Source organism: Malurus melanocephalus, unplaced genomic scaffold (assembly GCF_030028575.1).
Source record: "Malurus melanocephalus ecotype Western Australia unplaced genomic scaffold, MMel_1.1 scaffold_29, whole genome shotgun sequence".
Taxonomy (NCBI): domain Eukaryota; kingdom Metazoa; phylum Chordata; class Aves; order Passeriformes; family Maluridae; genus Malurus; species Malurus melanocephalus.
In genome coordinates, this window is record NW_026623261.1 from 407,879 (window position 1) to 430,308 (window position 22,430).

At 37.8% G+C, this 22,430-nt stretch overlaps 1 protein-coding gene across 4 annotated transcripts in view; it reads left to right on the forward strand.

Annotated features, from left to right (window-relative positions):
- PTPRK (protein tyrosine phosphatase receptor type K) overlaps positions 1–22,430 on the forward strand; it is a 384,925-nt gene that overhangs the window by 125,592 nt on the left and 236,903 nt on the right. For all 4 annotated transcript variants that reach the window (XM_057363581.1, XM_057363580.1, XM_057363583.1 and 1 more), the window contains exon 3: positions 2,363–2,634. In XM_057363581.1, the coding sequence (XP_057219564.1) occupies positions 2,363–2,634 (272 nt within the window). The remainder of the gene's footprint in view (positions 1–2,362; positions 2,635–22,430) is intronic.

Sequence of the window (22,430 nt, forward strand, 5' to 3'; positions counted from 1 at the left end):
ATTTATTATAATTTAGATTTCATTTTATTTTCCTTCCAGTGGATTTATCTTTGCTAAGTGGAGAAAAACATTTTTAAAGATCTKCAAAGGTCAATTGTTATATTTTGTTCCTTTCTTCCCCCCTGCCCCCCCAATCCTATTCTCTTCAGAAAGGGTTGGAGGGTTTATCTTCTTCTGCATCTCAGCTTTAGAAATATTAAAAGTAATTACTTTTKKGRGGGGTAGGAAAAACWAAGTTGSTTTTTGTGTATTGCTTWAAAATATTTGCAAGATACAAGTAACAGAGGCGAAGGGGTGATTTAGATGACCATGGAGAATCAGTGCTAACAATGTGGGAAGCAGTCTGTAATTTTTTGCCAATTMTTTTCAGATTTCTAACTCTTATGTAGAAGGAAAAAAATCTCAAATTGCTGAGTTACAGCCTCCCCCTGSCACATGTATAGTATTTAGTGACTACRCTTTTGAAAATCTTATTCTCTAGTSTGATGATCAGGTGCTTATAAGASCATAYTCTCTYTAAAATTGAGATTACAAACCAACAAATTACTGAATTTATTATAGAGTGAAGTGGCATAAAAATTGCAGACCAGTGGACGTGGTTTACAAACACTTTCATTTTGAAGACTTAAAATAACAGCAAACCTAAATAGTATAATATGATTACATTGTGTCTTTATAAGTGGATATTAGTGATGAAGAAATAATCAGGAATTGCTACTTTACCAAAATCTYGAATAAGAAATAAATCAAATAATTGGTTCTGCATATAATTCTAAATATGAACTAGTTGCTTATGTTACATTRAAATAGTTTTATTTAAACCCTTTTTAAAAGATGACTTCTAAAAATATAGATTTCAATGCTCTATGCTTTAAGAGGAGCACTTTCATTCTATATTATTTATTTTTTTTTTCTTTTTTAAGTTTTTTAGCACAAAAGTGCTTTACAGGCTAGTGAATTAGCATCTCACACAGATGATTTAATCCATGTACATAAATTTTCATCTTTTCCTGAGCAACAGCTTGTAAGCAATTTTCAGAATGCCTAAAACAACTGTTTAGGACATACTAGAGCATAATAGTTCCCCATTGTCTAAAAATCAGAGGATAAAATTTGACGTACAAAATTATAATTGTTTATATGAATATACTTAAGAAATTTTTCACCAGTATTCATGTACATACTCCCAGGACTTCTGCGAGACTACTCATTTGGGTGAATGTTCACAAATCCATTACTTTTTTAAATTTAGGTAATTTTTCTTTCCTCTGTTTTATGAATTTAACCAAAACCTTCCTCATGAGGAAAGGCTCTTTATTGTGATGCCCTTTAGGACTGAAAGTGAAAGGAAAATCTGTCAACAGCAAGGTTCTGGAATCATTACGCAGATGGGTCCATAAATCTAGGTCAGSAAACTTTCCTGTAGCAATGATTCAGATTGTATGTTGAATTGGATTTTCTCAATTTGATGCAAAGTTTGGCCAGGCATACCCTGTCTAGCAAGCTTTTTTTCTGTGGGGTTCATTCATGAGGTTGTACCTGGTATGGAGTTGTCATTCTTGAAGGAATGGATCAGCTCTGGGCCAGGTTAGGTGGCAGTCTGTGTTTATCATCCATTCTGTAGAACAGCCTGATTCATCATAATTGCCTGGATAACCTGTTGAAACATATGATTTCCACTTCCTGCCTTTGCAGACAGACAGACACAGCCTGTTTTGTTTTGTGTGTATTTGTAATTCACATTTACAAGATGGACACTCTTCCAGCTATAGAAACTTCTGTTATCCCCTTAAATCCATTGGCAAATGGAGCAGAAAACAAAACTTTTCTGAACAAATTTGGCTTGGGTCCTAAGTCAGCTATTTCCATTGCTAATATATCTCAAATTCAARCCTGCCACTTTTTCTGGGTAGAAAAGAGTGTGATAAGGCTGCATTGAGGACTTKGGACCTGATTTTTTATTTCCAGGAAATCTGCAGAGCAAGTTGGGAGCRTTTTGGCCTCCATGACCTCATAATATTGATGATCCTTTGCGTCTCTTGTTATTTTTTTGCCATCCATYTGTGATCCTATTTCCCATTATCTGATCCTAAAACAAGAGAGAGAAAAGTGTGTAGGTGTAGACATCTAGAGAGGTCCTCAGAGATATGTGATATCTTCTGTAGATATTGCTTCAGTCATGTTTCTAGTAGTTTTGTAGCTTGCTGTATTTATGCCACTTGAATTCTGAGGTTTCTGGGATATGGAAAACTATGCATGTCATCTTTTTTCACAGTGAACAATCAGTTTCTTAGTATTCATCTTTTTCCTTACTACAGTGGTTTGTTTTTTTTCCTCCCTTTCCCATTTCCCCCTTCCTTAGGATCATATATGATAGTGATTTCCTCAGACCATGACCCTGGAGAAAAGACACGACTTCAGCTTCCAACAATGAAAGAAAACGACACTCATTGCATCGATTTCAGCTACCTTCTGTACAGCAAGAGTGGAGGAAACCCAGGCACTTTGAACATCCTCGTTAGGGTGAACAAAGGACCACTGGCTAATCCCATCTGGAATGTCACTGGCTCCACTGGCAAAGACTGGCTTCGAGCAGAGTTGGCTGTCAGCACTTTCTGGCCCAATGAGTATCAGGTAAACTTGCAATAAATTCGTACCACTTTATAATATTTACTGTAAAGTCCTATTCACTTTGTGTTGTTTTGGTCTGTTCTGATAAAGTATTCTCCCAGTGTCCTCGAGTGAAGTGTTCCATTCAGTATAAATAATTATGTGGGAATGGATATTTTTTTATAGCAGGTGATTGTTCAAAGTTATCTGTTACTGTACAATAGGAAATAAAAATTAGCTGGGAAAAAGCCTTGTTRAAAGAAATGGTAAGGTTAAAGTCCAGGAACATCAAAAATTATAAACTCCCAGAAATAAATTGCCTGTGCAACTGTAATTTGTACTTGTCTTCCCTCCTCTTTTGTATATGCCTGTGTTACCGTGTCTAATTACATGACCGTAAACTGTGCTTTTTTCCACATGACATTTGCTTCATTTGCTGTGCAGGCAGAATGGTGCTCACCTAATGAGCAGCTGTTCAGGATGTGTTTTTTTTTTTCCCTGTTAGCTTGCTATGGGACAAAACCACCTGCAGTGTAGGTCTGTCATTTGGAGGGAAAAATTGTTCTGTTATTACTAGATGCTGTTATTTGATTTGTTTGATTAACCTGAGAAAGTACCTGCAGCTGTTTTGCTCAGTGGGTATTTGACGTGAAGGATGAATCTCATACATGGGCATTTTTGTTCTGGTGTGTGGGAGTGGGAAGAGTTGGATTACACGTGCTCATCTGCATTGTTACACCATGAGGTGTTAATGTGCTTACCTGTCCCTATCTAAAGATGCTTCATTAGTGCTCTTGMAAAGTTTGGATGTCCAGAGTAATTATCAAATGGAGGAAACTGTCTGATTTATTAATGGTTTTGTTGGATAGGGATRTTTTAGGAATGTTTCTTAGAAGTGCCTTTATTTAAAGTTTGTTTTGATTGCCCACCATCAGATAAACATTCATAAATAACCTTCAGTGCAAGCAGCCTTACTTATACTGTGAAAACTTATCGAATTTACTGTCATTTTATGGGGTGTTTTTTTGGCCTTTTTTACCTTGGTTTTAGTGTTTTTTGTTTATAAAGAAATTTTATCTACCAGTGGCACTGAAACTGGGTAAAATTTGATTTAAAGTTCTGAAGCCTGATTCCAGAAAGCTTGGCTTCTGAGGAGGTGTTTTRTTAACCCTTTTTATGTTGCTAGAAAGTACCATTTGGTGTCCTTAAACAAACCTCAGGAGCCTTTTATAACAGTACAGTAGTAATCAAGTGCAGCAGAATTATATGCAGTAAATCAGGTTTCTGCTGACAGATGGCCGGGCTTGACAATGAGATTGGTGGTTGGGGCCTTATCTCAGCAACACGGCCATTTTTCACTTAGGCTGTAGCCTTCACATTATCTCTCCATAGACTCTGCTTAAATTCATTCTTTCTCTTGCTTGGTCGTCCAACAGAATATTGAAATCATGTGTAACCCAGTTTGGTTTTAAATTAAGAATAAACCTGGAGTAGAACTGGGGGACTGTTAATGCAGCCTGCTGTGATTTGTGTCCGAYTGGCACAATTGCTTWTATGAACAGGAGAGGAAATSTGCATGCTGTCTATGCASAACTGCTTGTTTGCACWAACWGGACCTGTACTTTTGTRGKTTTRGTTCTTTCAGCTCTCAAGATTCAGRTTCAACTTTGCTCTTGGTACATTTTTAGTTTGTTTTTAGTTTGAAGTTTTCTTCTTAATTTTGAGTTATACTTTGGAATGGAAATATGTTTTCATTTTTCTCAYGAGTCCCATGCTGTACAGTTCTAGCTTGTGATTTTGGCACTTTGGTCCACCTGTTGGTCGATGAGTTTAGCTAACACTGAGGAAAATAAGCACTGGTTTCTGTGATAAGGTGGAAGTGGTTCTTTAACCTGGGAATTGGATCCCTGCCTGTACAAGCAAGGTCAGTGCTAAAGATCACTGCTGAGCACAATTGTTTGCATGTACTTTGTTGCCATCAGGTCAACTTCACTGCCATTTCCTTCACACTGAAATGAAGGAAGAAAGTAGAGATTACCACGGGCTGAATGGCACAGGTTGCACTCTAAGGAAATCTCGTGCAGTGACTTGGAAGTTAGCAGCAYGGCCAAGTTACTTGTAATAGCAGAGTGCTGCACTTTGGCTAATTAGCTCCTAAACAGCATTTCTGTGCTCTGCTGTGCTCTGTTGAAGCTTTATTACTTCCTGGTCAAAACTAACAGAGTGTTTTTGCATGTCACTCTTGTATACAATATGAATTCAGCTTAGGCATTTTTGGATGGATTTAACAGTTCCTTTCACTCATAGGAATGTATTTTTTTTTTAATAATCCATTTCCTTAACTTTCTTTAACTGTCCTCTGCTGGGCAATCATTTATATATTTATTTGCTGACAAAACACAGTACAGTTTATTATAATAACTTTACTGGATAAAACTTTTAATCTAGTTTTGTACCCTCTCTGTGCTGGCAGATAGCAGTGGAAGCTTGTAGAAGAGTTCAGGAACAGGACAAAATCATGTTCATAGCTCCCCCAGAATACACTTCTAGCCTTGAGCATATACGTGGTTCAAGAACTTTGAGCTTAAGGGATTAAGTAGTGCCTTTCTGTTTTCCTCTTAGTACTTTTTTTTTTTTTTTTTTTTTTTTTTTTTATGATTTAAGCTTCTAGTGTCTACAGTATGTATGACAAGGAATTCTAATGCTAATTCCATGTTAGGACTATTCCTGTGGGTTTCTCCAAGCCTGGTGCCTGTTATTCTTCAGTTGTCATATTTTTGCACTTGGGGAGTTTCAGAAGTCCTGTAATGACCTGATCTGTCTTCTGTCTCCTGCTAGCAAGGCATCTGCAACTTCTATTCTGCTTGTTTAACAGGCGGGTGAACTCTTGCAGAAAAGGGTTTGATTAGAGAATCCCTTGGGATCRAGGTTATGATTTGATTTTGGTCCTTGGTAGTTCTGGAATCTTTTTTTATCACTCTGTTGGAAATATGCCACCTTTGACCTGCCCCAAGTTTGCTTCAAAGGAAAAATATTTTGGGATTTTCATTTGTTTAAACTTTGTAACTGACTGGGAATTTTGTCTCTCTGTTTCCTTTGTTGGTTATTACTGTAATTCATCTATTTTAGTTGAGATGTTTATTCCTGTCTGGATGAGTTGTTTTGTCTAATGCTTCTGTTAATTTCCCCAAGTTCTCTCCTGCTTTGCACAGTAGGGTTTATCTGACTGCTGAGGGSTGTCTTTTCCTCTCTACCTCTGTCACAGTTGTTTTCCGCTTCCCTTACTGCATATGTCATCCTTTTTTAGTTTGTGTTTGTTTGTGGTTTGTTTGTTTGTTTTTTGAACACTGTCTCCCAAAAGTTTCTGTTTGGTATTTTTTGTGTGTCCCCCCTCCACCCCCATAAAATTTGTTTTATTTTTCTTCCACGGGATCACATCTGTGCTTGCCCACACTTTGTAATATGAATYATGGGCTTTCCAGTTTTGGTTTTACGTTATGTATCTGAGCTTTATATCAGAAACTGATAAATAAACTCTTGACTTGGAGCCGTAAATTTCAAACTTGTAAAAAACTAATTACTTGGTTTCTTTATGGKTCTTTGAAAATTCACTATGCAGTGATGGTGCTCTGCAGTTTAGCAAACATGTTGACTTCATAAGAGTGTTGTTGCACCTGGAAGTATAGCTAGCAGAGTTAAAATACTGAGCTACATCGAGCTAAAGGTCTTTTATCAGTTCAGAAAGACTGCAGGAAAACTTTGGAAAGCCAAATACTTTTCTTGTGGAATTGTGAATCCTAATTTAGATAATTAATTTGTTCTTTTTTATAGTACTGATGATTTATAGCATTTGCAAAAGTTTAAATTGCCCAAAGATCTTGGAAAATTACTTTTCTTTATGATCTTGAAAGGTCTTGAAACTGTAATAGAARTATAACAGGAGGATGGTAGACTGAAAATTCAGTAATGGTGTGTACAGTTGGSCCATATGCCACATAAGGTAGAAAACAGATTTCTTGTGAAATATGATAATTTGTTGCCTTTTTGGATACCAGATCACTATTCCGAACTCGTAGACATGTGAGACTGTAAACAAGCTGCATGTAGAAAAGTTTGGGAAGGCAGAGAGTTAGATGTGATTTAGTCATTTGGTATAGCTGAGGAAGGAAAGCCCCAAGTGAAATGGAAWGYACCTKTGTGACCYGTGTAGAACTGAGTTATAGGCTGASTTAAGAAGAAACCAACTCTCTCAAATTCCCAACTTCTTATTTATAAGGCAAATGTCMTTTTCTATATGTGGCATTAAACCTTCAGATACTAACATCAAGAAAATACAAAGATCATAAAAAACCAAACCAAAAAYCAACCAAACAAAATCAGCAACACTCCAAAGGACTGATATTTTAATAGGATTTTATTTAAAATACATTGGAATGCGGGAAATTACTCATAGTAATACCAAAGACACACTTTGTAAATAAATAGTGTAAGTTTTTTGACTATGTAGGTAAGAATGTARTGGAGAAAGTGCTTTATTTGAAAATTTTGAGCAAGACTGGTAAGCACTGTGTGAGTCTTGGATGATGAGTTTCAACACAGTGAAAATTGTGTGATGGAAATCTCAGCGTGAGGAGGAGTTCAGGGACAAAGGAGAGTGGTCTGTATCTGTGTGTGAGAGGCAGTGCTGAAATAGGCTGTTATCTGGCTGGGGAAAAGACCCATTTTAGAGGAATGTGATAGAGTTCTGCAAAACCCTCACTAATATGAAGGGGAATTCTCTTCCAGTTCAAGAATTATAAGCCTTTTTGGTCTGGTGAGTAAACCAGACTGAAAAAAGTACATGGAGGTTGGTCACACTGCAGGCTTTCGACCCATGAATGTGCCTGGCAGAAATAGCCGTTGTTGGTGCCGGAGGAGGACAATGTGGATACCCAGCCCCATCCACCCCTCAAGGAGATGTGTGCTTAACTTTTTTTTTCTGGATTCCTAAGTGTAATTTACAAAATTTTATTCTGTGGTTATTTAAACCAGTCTGGTCATATTTTTTTGAGTTTTTGTTTGGCTTTAGAAATAAAAGCTAACTTTGTCTGCACYACCATTCCTACACCCATTTCTCTTGGCTCTTTTCCCATTACCATTTCCTTTCAATCTCACTTGGGGTAACATAATATTTTAGACTTTTTAAAATTGRAATTTAAAATTAAGCCTTTTAAATTCTTCCATTTTCTAAGGATTCTCAGAAATAAGGTATGAATTAGAACTTTTTGGAGGGGTGGTTGGTATTTYATTCTAGCAGAGATATAAAAATTGTTGACTAAAATGTGTTAGCTGTATAATTAAAGAAATCTAARGTAATAGTTAATAAACTGAGAGTTTTATTTTTTCGTAAATGTGGAACGGCTTGTGTTTGTAAGTATAAGTCACTGAAATGTTCCTTGTATGATACATCATTCTTTAGCCCCCCTTTTGTGGAATAACTCCCTTGAGAATAAGTGACTTTTAAGAATTTATGGTGACTGTCATTAACTATTTTTTTTCTAGTTCATTAATGCACAATGAAATGGCTTATACATTTGTTTGTTTCCTTTGTCTTCTTTCTTTCCCCCATAGTTTTCACCAGATAAAARCACTTTTAACTGCCTCACTGCTTACCACTATCTCTAATGTTTGAAAATATCTCCAAAGAGGAATGATGTTGCTTTYTCATCAGAAACACATTCTAAACCCCTAAGTGTTCTCCTGACTATTACTTGCTAGGCAGCACTTAATCAGAAACTTTTTCTTTATACAGTTAATTGAAGAGTTACTTAGACTTTTTTAATAATGAACTTTTTTATTGCTTCTCCCAAGCCTTGCTAGTACAAACAAAACATGGGKTTTTTTTAACTGCTAGGATAAACATGGATGCATGCAGGCATATCTGTCACATTTCTATCTCATTTCTTCCAAGATATTTATTGATTTGGTGAGGACAAAAAAGGCGTAATTTCCAATAGAGTGATTACCAGAACAATTTTAATAATTTAGTTCTGCAGATCACAAAGCACTCACAGCTCTCAAAGGACTTGTACAAATACTGACTCATTCCAGTCTTCAAAGTGGGAAATCATAGTGCAGGGAGTGAGAGAGAGYGTTGCCCAAACAAGCCTCGTCACAGCTGAAGTGCCAGCATCTCGGTTTTCAGTAACACCATAGGTATTGGAGACTTCTTGGAAGATCTTTCTTTTTTTCTTGGAAATGACAAGCAGGCTTTGACTGTTAGTTCAGGTCTGTGGCATTGTTTCTGTAGGGTATATTTCTGCAGGCTAGCCACAGCATGCCCTCTTTCCATCCTGAATTAGTTCATTTGTGAGCACAGGAACTTGCTGAGGGATAAKGGAATGATGGTGGTGGGGAAGCAGGTAAATAATGACAATATGTGGTGTTGGCCTCTCCTCCATCTATTTTGTTGTCTCTTTCTGCACACYCTCTTTTATTTTTAATTTAAAAACTTTAAAATTACCTTATGAGAAGTATGTAATAGTTTTCCTAACTTGGTGGGTTTGATTTTTGCTAGCTTATTTTGATGAGACCTCATTTATTCTGCGGTCTGATGCATTAAAAGAGGGCTAAACTGATAAATTAGTATCAAAGAATTTTTACAATTAAAAATAGCAGAAATTATTGTTAATCAGGTAAAATGTGTCAGCTGTGTCTAAGTCAGTGATCCAAGCTGAACTTCACCATTGCAAGCAGAGTTGGCTCTGACTTCACAAAAACCCTAGAACTCCATTCCTGCAAGGGTGTGGAAGRAATAACTTTGGATGCCTTGGTTTTCACAGGCTAAGGAACTGTGGAATCTGAGCAATTGCTTCTGTTGCTCTACTCTGAGTTCTTCAGAAAATCTGAATTCACAGAATTTTGAATCTGAAGAATTTGCATGCTGAAAAAAGAAATGTCAGCAGTTTACTCCTTCCCTTTTTCTTTGTTTAAAATTTTCAGTAGTATCTTTTGCACTGCTTTTCTTTGTTAGATTACAATTTGTGAGTAGATTTCTTTTCTTCTACTGTGTTCTGGGTTTCCTGTGCTGTATGTGTGATCTGAACTTTAAGGAGAGTAGAAATATTACACTGAAGTATTGTATGGAATCACATGGCTGTACATACAAGAACCTTCAGTTATCTTTCCATCAAATAATGTAGCATCAATGAGGCTGATGAGGATTTTGACCTTTTTTCATTGTTCCCTGCAAAACAGTGGTTACCTTCAGGGTGAAGTGATGAACGTATAGTAGATGCTTGACGTTTTCCAAGGCAGTCAAAGATCTGGAGGTTAGTATGCCATGTCAATCCATGTTATGAATTCCCTATAATTACCTAAAAATCTTGCGTGCAACAGACTGGCTGTAAACTCTTGAGGACATACTTTGAGATAAACATGTAATGTTTTTCAGCCAGTGCTTAATTTCTGGGGAAATATATRTGACTTTAACCCAGTACTCTTCCAGGAAACATTCCTCGCTTCTGCAAGGTGGTATGCAAATTTTGCATTAACCTTGATTACCAAGATTATGAAAAGCCTGTAGCATTCTCCTCCCTGTCACACTGCAAGCACTGTCAGGCATTGGAGTGGAAAACACACTATTGCTAATCAGCCATCTCAGAGCGCCTGATTTTTTTTTTTTTTTCTCCCCAGAAATACGCGACTGACTTAWATCATGGTGTGTAAATAAGTTCTGGTTCTGGTTCCTTTTGTCAAGATTATTCTTTTTTAGGATGTTAGTCTGTAGATGAAAAGCATAATTGCTTGTTACATAAGAAGCTCAGATTTTGTCATATTTTTATCAGCTTCTGCAAGATCCTCTCCCTTTCTAAGAAAAATTGTGAATATCACACTATCAAGGAGCTGGCAATGATASCCTCTTCCACTTGGCTCTTTTATTCACATGAAAAGTGAAATGAATGAAAGAGTATTATGGCAGAAATCAGTGATATATGCTTGAAGTAGATGGTTAAAAGAACACAGGAACTGGTAATACTTTCATTTCATTATATGGGTTCTGGAAAGATTGAGTAATGAATTGTGCTCTGCTAGGGGTTTCCAGACTATCCCTAAGTGAAAGAGAATAAAAGAAAAAATATAAAAGTGCTGTATTGAACCATTATCAAAAACTTCACTAAAATCTCTGCACTTCAAAATTGGAAACCAATCAGTCTCCAAATTCATGGGCCTTGAGGAGTCAGGATTTTCAGTTTAGAAGTCTGAACTCATCAATTCATCACTGATAAGATGTATTGTTAGGTAGTTTCTGCTGTGAAGCACTGTATGCTGCCAGATGACTGGATYTTTCCTGACCATCCCCAACCCCCAGTGCCTCTTTGGTGTTGTGATTTAACCCCAGCTRTCCATGMAGCCCCACACTGTGCCTTCTTCAYRTCCCTCCACCTCTSTGGTGGRATGGGGGAGAAAACTGGAAGGGTAAAAGTGAGAAAACCTGTGAGTTGAGACAAAGACAGAGTAATAGGTAAAGCAAAAGCTGTGAGTGCAAGCAAAGTAAAACAAGGAATTAATTCACCACTCCCCATGGGCAGTCAGGTSTTCAGCCACCTCCAGGAAAGCAGGGCTCCATCACATTCCCAGGTCTTGGGAAGACAAATGCCATCRGTTTGAATGTCCTCYCTTTTTCCTTTCTCWSCTATCTTTCCATGGGTATGATGCCATGTGGTTGGGTGTCCCTTTGGTCCCTTGTGTGGTCGGATGTCCTGGCTGTGCCCCCTCCCAGCCTGTGCTCCTCCAGCCCACTCACTGGAGGGGCGGTGTGAGAAGCAGGAAAGGCCTTGGCTCTGTGTGAGCGCTGCTCAGCAGTGACTGAAACATCCCTGTGTTATCAGCACTGCTCCCAGCACAAACCACAAACATTGCCACATGCCAGCTACTATGGAGAAAACGAACTCTACCCCAGCCAGAACCAGTACAGTTGAAAAAAAAATACTGAGAATTATGCAGCCACTTTATTTTTGTCCTTTTCTGACTTTTATTATTTAGGGCAAGATGAAACACTCTAGAAGAATTTTTGAGTATGTGCACACCATACTATAACKTGCTGGTTGTTTTGATGGCTTTTAAAAAATATATTMTTTTTTTTTCTAATGCTAAGTGGTGAACAAGCCTGAGGCTTGGAGTAAAGTCAAAAGGTATTCTTCATCCAGACTAGTATGTAATCGGAATCCCATGTTGACTGGTGATATSACCTCCTCAGAGAGAAATAAGTGCCTCATATCTTTATAATTCTCTCTACCCTGCATGTGCTTCTTTTCTGAAGTTCAGACTTTTTTTGAGGTGACATTGAAAAAACAGCTGAGGTGATTGCTCTGAAGGAGAAAATAATCAAAATTCAAAGTTGGGGGGAAGTGTATCAATTAATTTGAGGTAAMATCACATTCTGATCAAATATACAAGGTCCATGTATTTAAGGAAGTAAACAATCTTGTTTTCTTGAATTTTCTGCTTTGCCCAAAAGATATTAAAAGCATTTTAAAGTCATTCCCACTCTCCTTGCCCGCTCTTACCAGAGTGAAGTAAATTATACCCCTGTAGTGGAAGTTCTGAAATGCCATCTGAAGTAGAACAATTTTTCTGGCCCTAAGATAGTGATGGGAAGCTTGCAAACTGGTAATTGCCCTGTGGGATACAGAACGATGGCACAGTCAGTTCTCTGGGTCCAAGCCAGGAATGGTTGCATTGTAGTCTTTGCAGACATGTTATTTTCTTCTTTGAGAGTTCTTCCCCTTATTCATAGTTAGTTATGAAGCTCCTTCACTATTTTCTTTAAATGTCTTTATGTGCAACTCCCAGGAGATTTAAAGTATTAGAATAAAACCTTTTGGAGTGAATTTCTTCACCAAAGTACCTTGACCGCCTCAAAGTAGTGCAACCTAAGCTGTTTCTTTTCCTGGTGTTTTTTTGGTTTAATTTTTGGGGGGATTTTTGTGGCCTCATTGTCTTCTGGAGTCTTTTGTATGTCACCTGTGAGACCTTTTAATGCACTATTCACTTGCTGGAATGGGCCCTGTAGCTGGAAACCTTTGTGGTTTTGTTGGTGCACATGCCAGGATTACWGCACCTCTCCTTGTGCCACAAACAAGCAACAGCAAATGGGAGCCCAGCAGTGCTGTTAGTGCTGGACGACTGCAAGGCAGAGCAAACACATTTTCTATGCTCATGGAAGGTACAGATTGTGTGGGCACTCCTGCTAGTGCAGAGCAGAGGAGTTAATGGGGTTGTTGCAGTGTCCCTTTACTGAGCTGCTGTGGTGTGAATATCATATTTACTGGGGGTGATCGTGTGTCCCTGTTTGGTGCTTGAGTGTGACTTAGCTTTAGAAATTTAATAATGTAGACTCTTAKACTAGRGTCAACTTTTTGGCTTGGATTAYCTTTTTGCCRTAATTGTCAATTTTGCTGTCTTTGKTATGTTTTCCAGGCAATGAGTGTATCTCACAGGGTGTGCACTATTCGGTAGGTGGTGTCTGTTGGATGGAAATAACTCACCTGGAAGTAGTAGTAACATTTTGCTGCTGTTCGTAGAATGAAATTACTTACAAACAAGGAAAGAGTGTTTGTTCCATGACTATGATGAGACTGAAAAAAATTTAAATTATACAAATCCCGTAATTCCAGTCTTCCTAGTGCATTGTTGAGTTACTGAAAGGGAAATCAAATATTGGGGAATTTATGGTCGCACTCAACTGGTGGTGGTCTTGAGGCACCAGATGGAACATGAAAATTTTGTAATTCAGTGGAGGTATGGGTTCTTAGGGTTACCATCCTGTCACTGGCTTTGTGGAAGGGAGAAGAAAAGCAGTTGTGCCAGATTCAACAGCAGACACCYGAGGATCTGCTTGCCTGGGGCATTTCTAGTGTGCTTTGAGAGCAATAGAAAACGAGGAGAATGGAATGAGTGACTGTGCTGCATCTTCTGGCAGTAAAACTTCAGTAAAAGACTTTTTATGTGGTGCATGTAGCTGCCCTTTGGGTGTGCATTATACTCGTGTCATGTAACTTTGGTAGGTTTGATCATTAGTTTGATTTGGATTAGCTTTAGGTATTGCAGTTGACTGGTTAACTTCAGGAGTAGATTTCATATGAAAATGAAAAAAAAAAACAACCCAAAAAAAACCCCCAAAACCCAAGCAACCGATAATGCCCAAACAGTTCAAAAATCCAAGTCTTCTATCTYTGCAGACTTCTAAGCAGGAATGGAGAAAAATAATCTTGGTTTAGTCTGATTTCTTTCTTCTGTCTTTGTGAGAATTTAAAGGTACACATGCTCAGGTCCACACTCTCTCACATGAGTTGAACCCCTGTTTCTCATCCTCTTCTTTTCTACCATGCTGAGAGGATTGCTGTAAACTTTTGAACCATCAGTAAATAAATTAAGAAAGAGTTACAACCTGTCTCGTCTCTCTTTCCYCTCCTTTCWTTTGCRTTGCCTTTTGTATTCAATATAAGGYCTCTGYTGTGTRTCTGCCCTGGCAATGGTTCTCTCATTCAGAGGGTTCCTGTTGAAAGGAAACTCAGTCAGTGACACGCCAGAATTGCCACGTTTAACTCTGATGAATTGAACACTGGTGTTTCTCTGATTCTGGTCCCTGCTTCCCTCTCCTGCTACAACAACAGTTGCAGGCAAGAGAAGAGMGCTGTAATGCTGGTTCTCCCTTTGCTCCTGTTCATTTTCCAGCTTTCCTGGCTTCTGGCCTTGGAAGGGATGTAGAGGAATTTGGTGTTGGTCTTCCCGTGGCAATGCCACAGGTCCATACACTTCTGTGAAATTGCTTTCAGGATGCTGTTTGGCCTTCTCCTTTGCTAGGGTGAATATGTTTTGCCCTTCATGCTTGTAAAGAACACACAAACACAGAAGCCCCCATGTTTTTTTTAAAAAATAAATAGCACAATGATTAATAATGATGAATAATAATACCACCACCAAAAAAAACCCCTTTACCAAACCCTTCCCTTTTTCCATCATGATAAGCCAAGGGGATGAGAAGTTCTTGTTACTGTATTACTAATTTTTTTTTTTAAATGTTAATCTTAAATTCAGAGTAACAATCTGTTTTCTTATGGGAGAGGGACAAGTCCTTCACATTGACCCAAATTTATTTCCCATATGAATGGAATTATTAAACTATTTGTAATGTACTGAAAGCTGTAATAGGTTATCAAAATATGATTATGCAAAAGAATGTTTTCTRTCATAGCCAGATCAGTTGTTGATTGTGCAACTTAACACGGAAATCAGAACAAAGCTAAAATTCGCTTGGTTGACTCATTTATCTTTTAACTAAAACTGGGGTATGTTTTGAGATTTGTGTGTTTATGCGTGAGCTTGTGTTTACCTGTGCCTAGGTTTTTACTTTTGTTTTTATAAGGAAAAAAAAGAACCTCAAAGTAAAGCATCATCTTTGTCCCTGGACTTAATTATGGGGTCTTAACAGCATATATTTGAACAATGAAATGGAAATTAGCAGCGGCTGTCTGGTTTTCCAAAAAGAGCTGGAACATCAGATGTACTTAYCTTGGTAGTGTTGAATTCAATCTGAATTACACTTCTGAGTCTTGATTTACTACTATTTGTGCAAATAAAGTGTAATGTGTAGTATGACCAGTATTTTTCAAAACGCTCTGCAAGTAGTTTCAGTTTTGTTTGTCTTGTTTCAGAAATCCTACTGAAATGGAACATGGCATGCATTTTAATATATTATTTGTTTATGTATGTTAGATAAATGTGGCATAGCGCGTTTGAAACAGAAAAATGTGTTAAGTGGGTATTTTGTCACAACAAAACAGTTAAATCAGCCACCCAAGCTTTATTTGGCTGTAGCTTTACAGAACCATCAGTTTTTAGTTAAAGAGCTGCACCCCAAATTAGAAAGGCTTTTCCCCTCCCTCCTTTTTTCTCCCCTGTTCTTTCCCCTTCCAAAATTGTAAGGGTAAACTTAATTTTTCCTTTAATAATTCACTCCCCTCCTTTTTTTTTTTTTTTTTTTTCCTCTGCGCTCTTGTCAAGGATATTATATATGATAAGATAGTATGGAAAAGTGTGGGTGCTTCAGAACCTTGTTGGCTGTGGTCAGATGGTCACATTTGGAATGGCAAAGTCTGCTGAAATACAGGTGTCTTCACTTCTAAAGTTAGAGTTTTATTTTATTGTTAGAATGTGTATGTCTTATTCTCAAAAAGGAATGACAGGATCAGTAACATAGACAATAAGCTTAGTTTCTTTTACAGATATTCTTAATAATCACATAGAGGGTTATAATTTTACTCAGAAGTAAAGTAATAACAAAGATAAATAATTTTTTCTCCATCTTAGATTGCTAATTAAATTGGGAAAAYTAGCCTTTCCATTTTATAATCCAGAATGATTTTGCTATGGCAAGTCTACTGTAATGTTAAAACCAGTTCTGCAGGTGTTATGTATGGCTGAGATTCAAGAGCAGTTGAAAGACTTTCAACCCAAACTCTGCAGAAAGAACCTTGGTAATTAATGTGGTCCAAATTCTTGTACTTCTTCAACAATCCTTTCTGATGAGTTTGATGGAAGAATACTTTAGTTTGGGCTATGATGGGAGCAAAGCACAGCACATGAGAAAATAAGTTAATTGTTTCATTTTGCAAATACAGCCTCCTCCCCTCCATTCAGTTCAGCTTCCTTTCTGAGCAGGTTCATGCTGTATCAGTAAAAAATTAAATAAATTACATGCTAAAAAACTGCAAGCTYTGCAAAGCAAATCCTAACTACACCACGCAGCAAAACTAATTCTTTGCATTCTGGGCTGGTAAGTGGCCTACATTTGCTAAAGAGTGTGATGCTTCTCTGCTGGATGTAGTGGGCTGGATGTAGAGCAGGGGGGATGCAAGGGAGTGCTTTGGGGATCAGGAGGCTCTGACACATTTTAGCCTGTGGATCAGCATGGTGCTGCTTTTGATGCTGAGACCTGTGTTTGCTTAACCTGGGCTGTGTCAAAACTACCYGGGACTTCTACCTTGATGGTGCCCTCAGCAAACCAGTCCTCATTGATTTGTGGGGAAACAAAAGGCTGAATTTCCATTTAAGATCTGGGAGATTGTTTCTCAGGGCTGATTGKGGCAAAAGCTTGTGCCAGCAATGTTTGGAGACTTGGCTTTATTTTAGGCGGGTTTGTGGTTGGGAAAGGAAATTTCTGAACCCTTGGCAAATGCAAAATACTTGTATGGCTTTTTTTCTTGGAAAATCTGCAGCTGATCATGAAAGGGTGAATCACAGGGAAGGCTCTAAATGCAAAAGCTGCTGGAACTGTCAGCACCAGAGGGTACAGGTGGGGAGGACAGTGGAAAGTTGTCACTTGAGCTGCAGCTTCCTAGAACTGGGACATCAGTGCAAAGCAAAAGATCTTTCTGCAGGCATCATTTAATGGCCAGTTAAGTTGCCTCTGGAGARCCAATGGTGACAAGAAATGAATGCCAGGAGTATTTCTAGGAAGAGTTTAGTTTCAACAACAACAGCAACAACAAAACAACAGCAACATAATATTTGCCTTTAGAAAATACATGTCAAAGTGAGAATAGGAGCTGCTTCCTTAAGTGTAATCAACAGATTTAGTGTGTTTAATTGCAAAACAAAACACAAAGTAATTAATTTCTTTTTAAATTGGAAGAAAACATCAAGCGYAGTTTTTGTAAAAATGTAAAACCAGATCAATTTCAAACCATATAAACTGTGAACTGTAGTAATTGCAGTGTTGTTTGGTAGAGTCAATTAATTCCAGAGCRAGGATAGGGTTAGATACTTGATGCCTCTAAAGATCACACAGAGGWGGTGTGCAGCTGCAAATGGAACTCATTTGTGTAGAAACTCTAAGCTGAAATTACTTTCTTCCTAACACTTCTCTGAAAGTGCTAGATGAAGCTAAATCTGAACGTCTGAAAAGTGATCCAGGAAAATTTTATTAGTCATGTAAACTTCACTTCTGATTTTYCATTGGTATAGTTCATAAAGTTTTAAATCAGATTAGTTAATTAAAGAAAATGATACAGCTTGTGTTTACACTAAAATGTGGTTTCATTTGACTGCTTCACTTTTGTAAGTTCAATTACTGTAATTTAAAATGTAGTAGTTTTTCATGGTGTACAAAGGAGCCTTATAGGAGCTCCTAATTGCTTTTCTAAATTCTTTATTTCCATGTAAATATTGTGAGTTTAAGTTGATAAGTAATTTTTACCCATGTTATTTAATGTAGAAGTTTTTACAGGTATGTCCTCCTCTAGTTCCAGAGCGATGATATTGAATATATAATTAAACTGCAACATTTAGAGCTATAGAAGTTGTTGTAACTCTGCTCTAATACARTTACAAAGTTAAACTGGCTATGTAGAGAATAGGAATAAGATTTGCTTTCAAAACTGAAAAAGATTACCTGCAGAAATAYACTAAGTGTTCAGAAAATTTTCTAGAGWTTTTTGTGTATAATATTTTAAAATAAGTAATGAAAAAGAGTGCTAAATAAATCTGCATTCTAGATGCTACTATAGTGTAAAATTTTTCAGGAAGGAATTGATATTCTTAAATTCTCTAGGGAGAATTTTCACACACCCTGGTTGAAATAGAGCTTGGATCTGTGGGTTTTTACTGGTAAATCCAGATGTGGTTATTGGTGGGCTTTAATATGTTTTTACTTATTGTTGTTTCTTGTGGTAACTAATGTATTTAAGCTTTTGTTTTCTTAGTATTAAGAAGATGTATCAGGAGGCTGCCATTGGACGCAAGTTCCCACATAATAGTGGCAATAGTGTTTCCTCTTTACTTGCTCTYATTACCATGGCAGATAGCAGTAATTAAAGGCAACTTTAAATATGGTGGTTTAGTTTYTCTTTCCGGATTTCTTTCCCAAGCCAATTAAAATGAAAAATACCCTYGCTGTGGTCATCTCCTCATTGTGTGTTGTGTTTTCTCTTCATTTCCATGGAGTTTGTTGGYCAAGCTTCATTTAGGCAGCATAAAGCACCAAATTACCTAAGATTCAAACCTCTGGCAGCTTTTTTTCTAACTTGTGTTCCATCTTCACCTTCTACCTAATTTGCAAATTCATCACCCATATTACACCATTCAGTATTTTAATTTTATAAATGAATCTCTGCTGTTTTTCTCAAAGGAGTAATTTGCTCCTTCATGGTTGTTTCCTTTCCTGCAAATGAGTTGTTGGTACTGTGCTGGCTGTAAGCTGCCTTTTCTAAGGATGATTGATATTGAGCCAGCATGCTAAGGCATGGTGCAGACCAAGGGAAACATTGGTCCTGGAAACAAGTAACAACTCTGTTTGAACATGAATTGGTCTGTCTCTTCTGATTAGCTGCAGCATCCTAGGACATGCATTTCCTGAAGTGGAATGTAAACAGTTTTTAAGATCTGGTCCTTGATAACTGATACCAGTATTTTGTGCACCACTAATCTTTGTCATGTCTTGCAGGCATGTATCCATCACCGAAATCAGCMTGTTAGGAGTCTTTGGTGACACCGATTCAATATCTATGTGAGTCACTGAGGCAACTCTAAGTTGTCTGTGTCACACTGGAAAGAGGGTGAGGTCTGTTAACCAAGCAGTGTACTATAGTTGAAGATGATTTCTGTTGTGTGTGTTAATAAATAGTCTACTGGCTTATTCCCAGTGAAATCAGAGTGGACAACTTAGGTGTATAGAATCCCAAATCAGCAATAAAARTGAGCCAGAATGCAGTACAGTGTGAGGGCTGGCAGACGACTGATGCTGTGCAGTGGAACTACACGTTCAAGGAATCCCCAGGGGAGGTGCACTGTACTAACTGGCTTCAGCCTCTCACATTCCAATTTGTAACAYGATCACCAGGTCCAGTTTGCCTGGCATCACTGTGGGGATGGAGACACAGTCCATGCTGGGCCCATCTCTGTCCTTCCAAGGACACAAATACAGATGCAGTGAGAGCAATGCACAGCTGGAGAATAAAGCAATTATTCATTTTAAAAAGGCAATCTGCATGAGGAAGATTTGTGATGGTCACAGTGTTAACTTAGCATGCATTTTCATACAGTAAGCATTGTGAATTAATGAGATATGTTACTCGAAAATAACACAAGGACTGTTTTCTATGTTCAGTTTCTATATGGGTCTGGAGCTGGGGAACAAAGCCAATGTTCTAATGTCAGCAGTGCTGAGGCTTAACTTTTTTTGGTGTCTTCAGTGGTCATTTCTAATACAAGGTTTTTTAAAAAGGTGGATTATATATGTTTGTATTATTCTACTGCTGTAATTTCCCAAAGTATGAGCATTTGAGGCAAATTTTATTCACACTTAGCAYTTATATGCAGTAAACCAACCTGTTGCCTCATACTCTTGTGTGTCTTTTGAACATGCACATGTTGAAAGCAGCCTCCTGGTTCAGGTAAGGCATTTCTGGGCTGCTTTCAGAAGAAGCTGACTTTGTGAGTCAGGCCCATATTGACTTGCTCCCACTTGTGAGAAGCCTGCTTTAGCAATGCCCTGTACGTTTTGTTGTTCTTGAGGAACAGTTTAATTTCAGGGGAAAACAGAAAACCAGGCAATTACAGGGGAAAACCAAAAAATTCTCACAAGGCTGCAACTGCCCTGTTTTATCTTTAAATCACTTCCATCAGAAATAAAAGATGATTACTTCCCATGTATAGTCACCATCATGTTGTCTTAGATCAGGTTGTTTTTGCTTACTCAAGAGGCTAAGGTGGGATGGATCTGAGATGGCAGTGGTGCTAAGCTGAGCTCATCAAAGTGGCAAAGGTTTTACAGTTTGTGTGCCAAAGAGGCAACTGAAGTGAAAAAGCAATTACATTTCTCAAGATAAAAGAACCTTTTGATAGATGTGTGGTTTAATTMAACATCCTAAATTAATATGAAACGTAACAGTAAAAAGGTTCTGTACCTGTCCATGTAACTAGACTTGCTCRACGTGTAATTTCTGCTTCTTTCTCTGATTTCTGAAGGGCAAGGCCATGTTGGCAGATTCTGCATTGTGTAGATAGTGATGTGCACCTAAGTAGACCCCTATTGTGATTAGTTGAGGGGATTGCTTTATATTCAGTTACTCATAAGCACCTGCTATTCAATAGTTCTTTATTTGTCTATTCTCATTTCAAAATATATTTCTGTTCAATCTTAGCTACTGGTTCTGTCAGAATGCCCTCACCTTGGACTTGTTCATGAACAGCTGTACTGAGTAACTGCATGTAGACAAGACTGTAATCTTTCCTGATGAGTATAAATACATATTTATCCAAGTCGCTGCAACTGTTAACAGATGGCAGATGGAAGTAAAAACATATTGTGTGCGCTGCTCCTTCTTTCTGTGTTCTTCCCCCTCCTCTATTTGGGGAAACCAGAGGGAGAATTATCATGTGTTCTTGAAAAGTAGATGTAACTAGTCTGCCAAYGAACTTTCAAACRCTGCTTCCAACAAAAGAGTTTTAATGTTCTCATGCCTTTGCAGAGTTGGAAGATGTTAAATAACAGTTCTGAGAAAAACAACATRGCAACTCCTTGTCATCTGTTTAGAGCAGAACCTAGATATTTGCAAGAGAATGTCAGTCAGGATTTGAAATGGGGTTTTTTGTCCATTTGAATAGAGAAGTACTGAGTTCTGCTGATGGTATAAAATCTTAAAAAAACTTACTGTTCAGAAGACTGCTTTTTCTTTTAAGACTGCTTAAAGAATCTTGAACCCCTAATTATTTTTTGTTAGAAGACAGGTGAAAACCTTTCTTCCTTGAAGTGCATTGAGCAATACAACTTCTCCTTAGTCACACTGATCAAAGGGTCACTTTTTTCYGTACCTTGCAGCAGTTAAACAAAATCCTCTGCAATTTTGGAAGCTTGCTTGCTTTTATTATTTTTTCCTCCTTGTTGTATCTATCCCAGAAAAGGACTACGGAAATATATTTATTTTGGTTTTGGAGTGTGTCTAAGGCCATTGGATCTTTTGGAAGTGTAAGTGTTCTTTTTTTTAAATAAGAAACATTTTGAAGGGACTGATGGTGACAGGAAATTGAAAGGACAAATATGTCTGATGTTTATTGCCATCTCATTAAGTTTAAGCTGCAGTTAATCAAGTTTCACGGGTTAGCTGTCTGAAATGAAGTTTTAGAACTCTGTGGCTTCCATGTAGTTTTTGGTTCTCTACTGCACTGGGGGATTTGTTTGCTTTCTCTGAAGCATTTCAGTTTTATATTACCTTGTTATTCTCTCCCCATGATAACTTTTTTTCACTTGAAGTTAGGGTTAATGCTGGGTTTATGATATGATTCTGGATAAAAATGGTAGGAAACATTTAGTGAATTCTCTGCTCAGCTTTTTGCGAGAATTACAGCACCTTCAGAGAGCTACTATTTTTTTTTTCTTTGGAAAACTTCATTCACCCACTTTCCCAATCTAAAGAGCAGGAAACCTGGTGGGCAGGTTTTACAAGCAAACAGCACAGACAGATTAAAACTGTCAGAAGGCTGACATTTGAAAATTCAAGGAACTGCAGTTTGAATGGGTGGCTTTACTTACTTAAGGYGTAGGAACATCCTTGGGGCAAGATTGTAAAATGAGGCAGTCATGTCAGGCTCTATTTTCACATGAGATTAGGAATGTATTTCCCTCCCCACCATCCCCAGCATGGGTCGGCCAGTGCTTGACCCCACACAGCTTCTCTAGGGTTTATCAGGGGAAACACTACCTGGTTGCCGGAAAATATGAAGCTGCTTCATCTGTGATTTCAGTTTTATTGCCCAGAAAAGGTGTTGCGATTCTAATT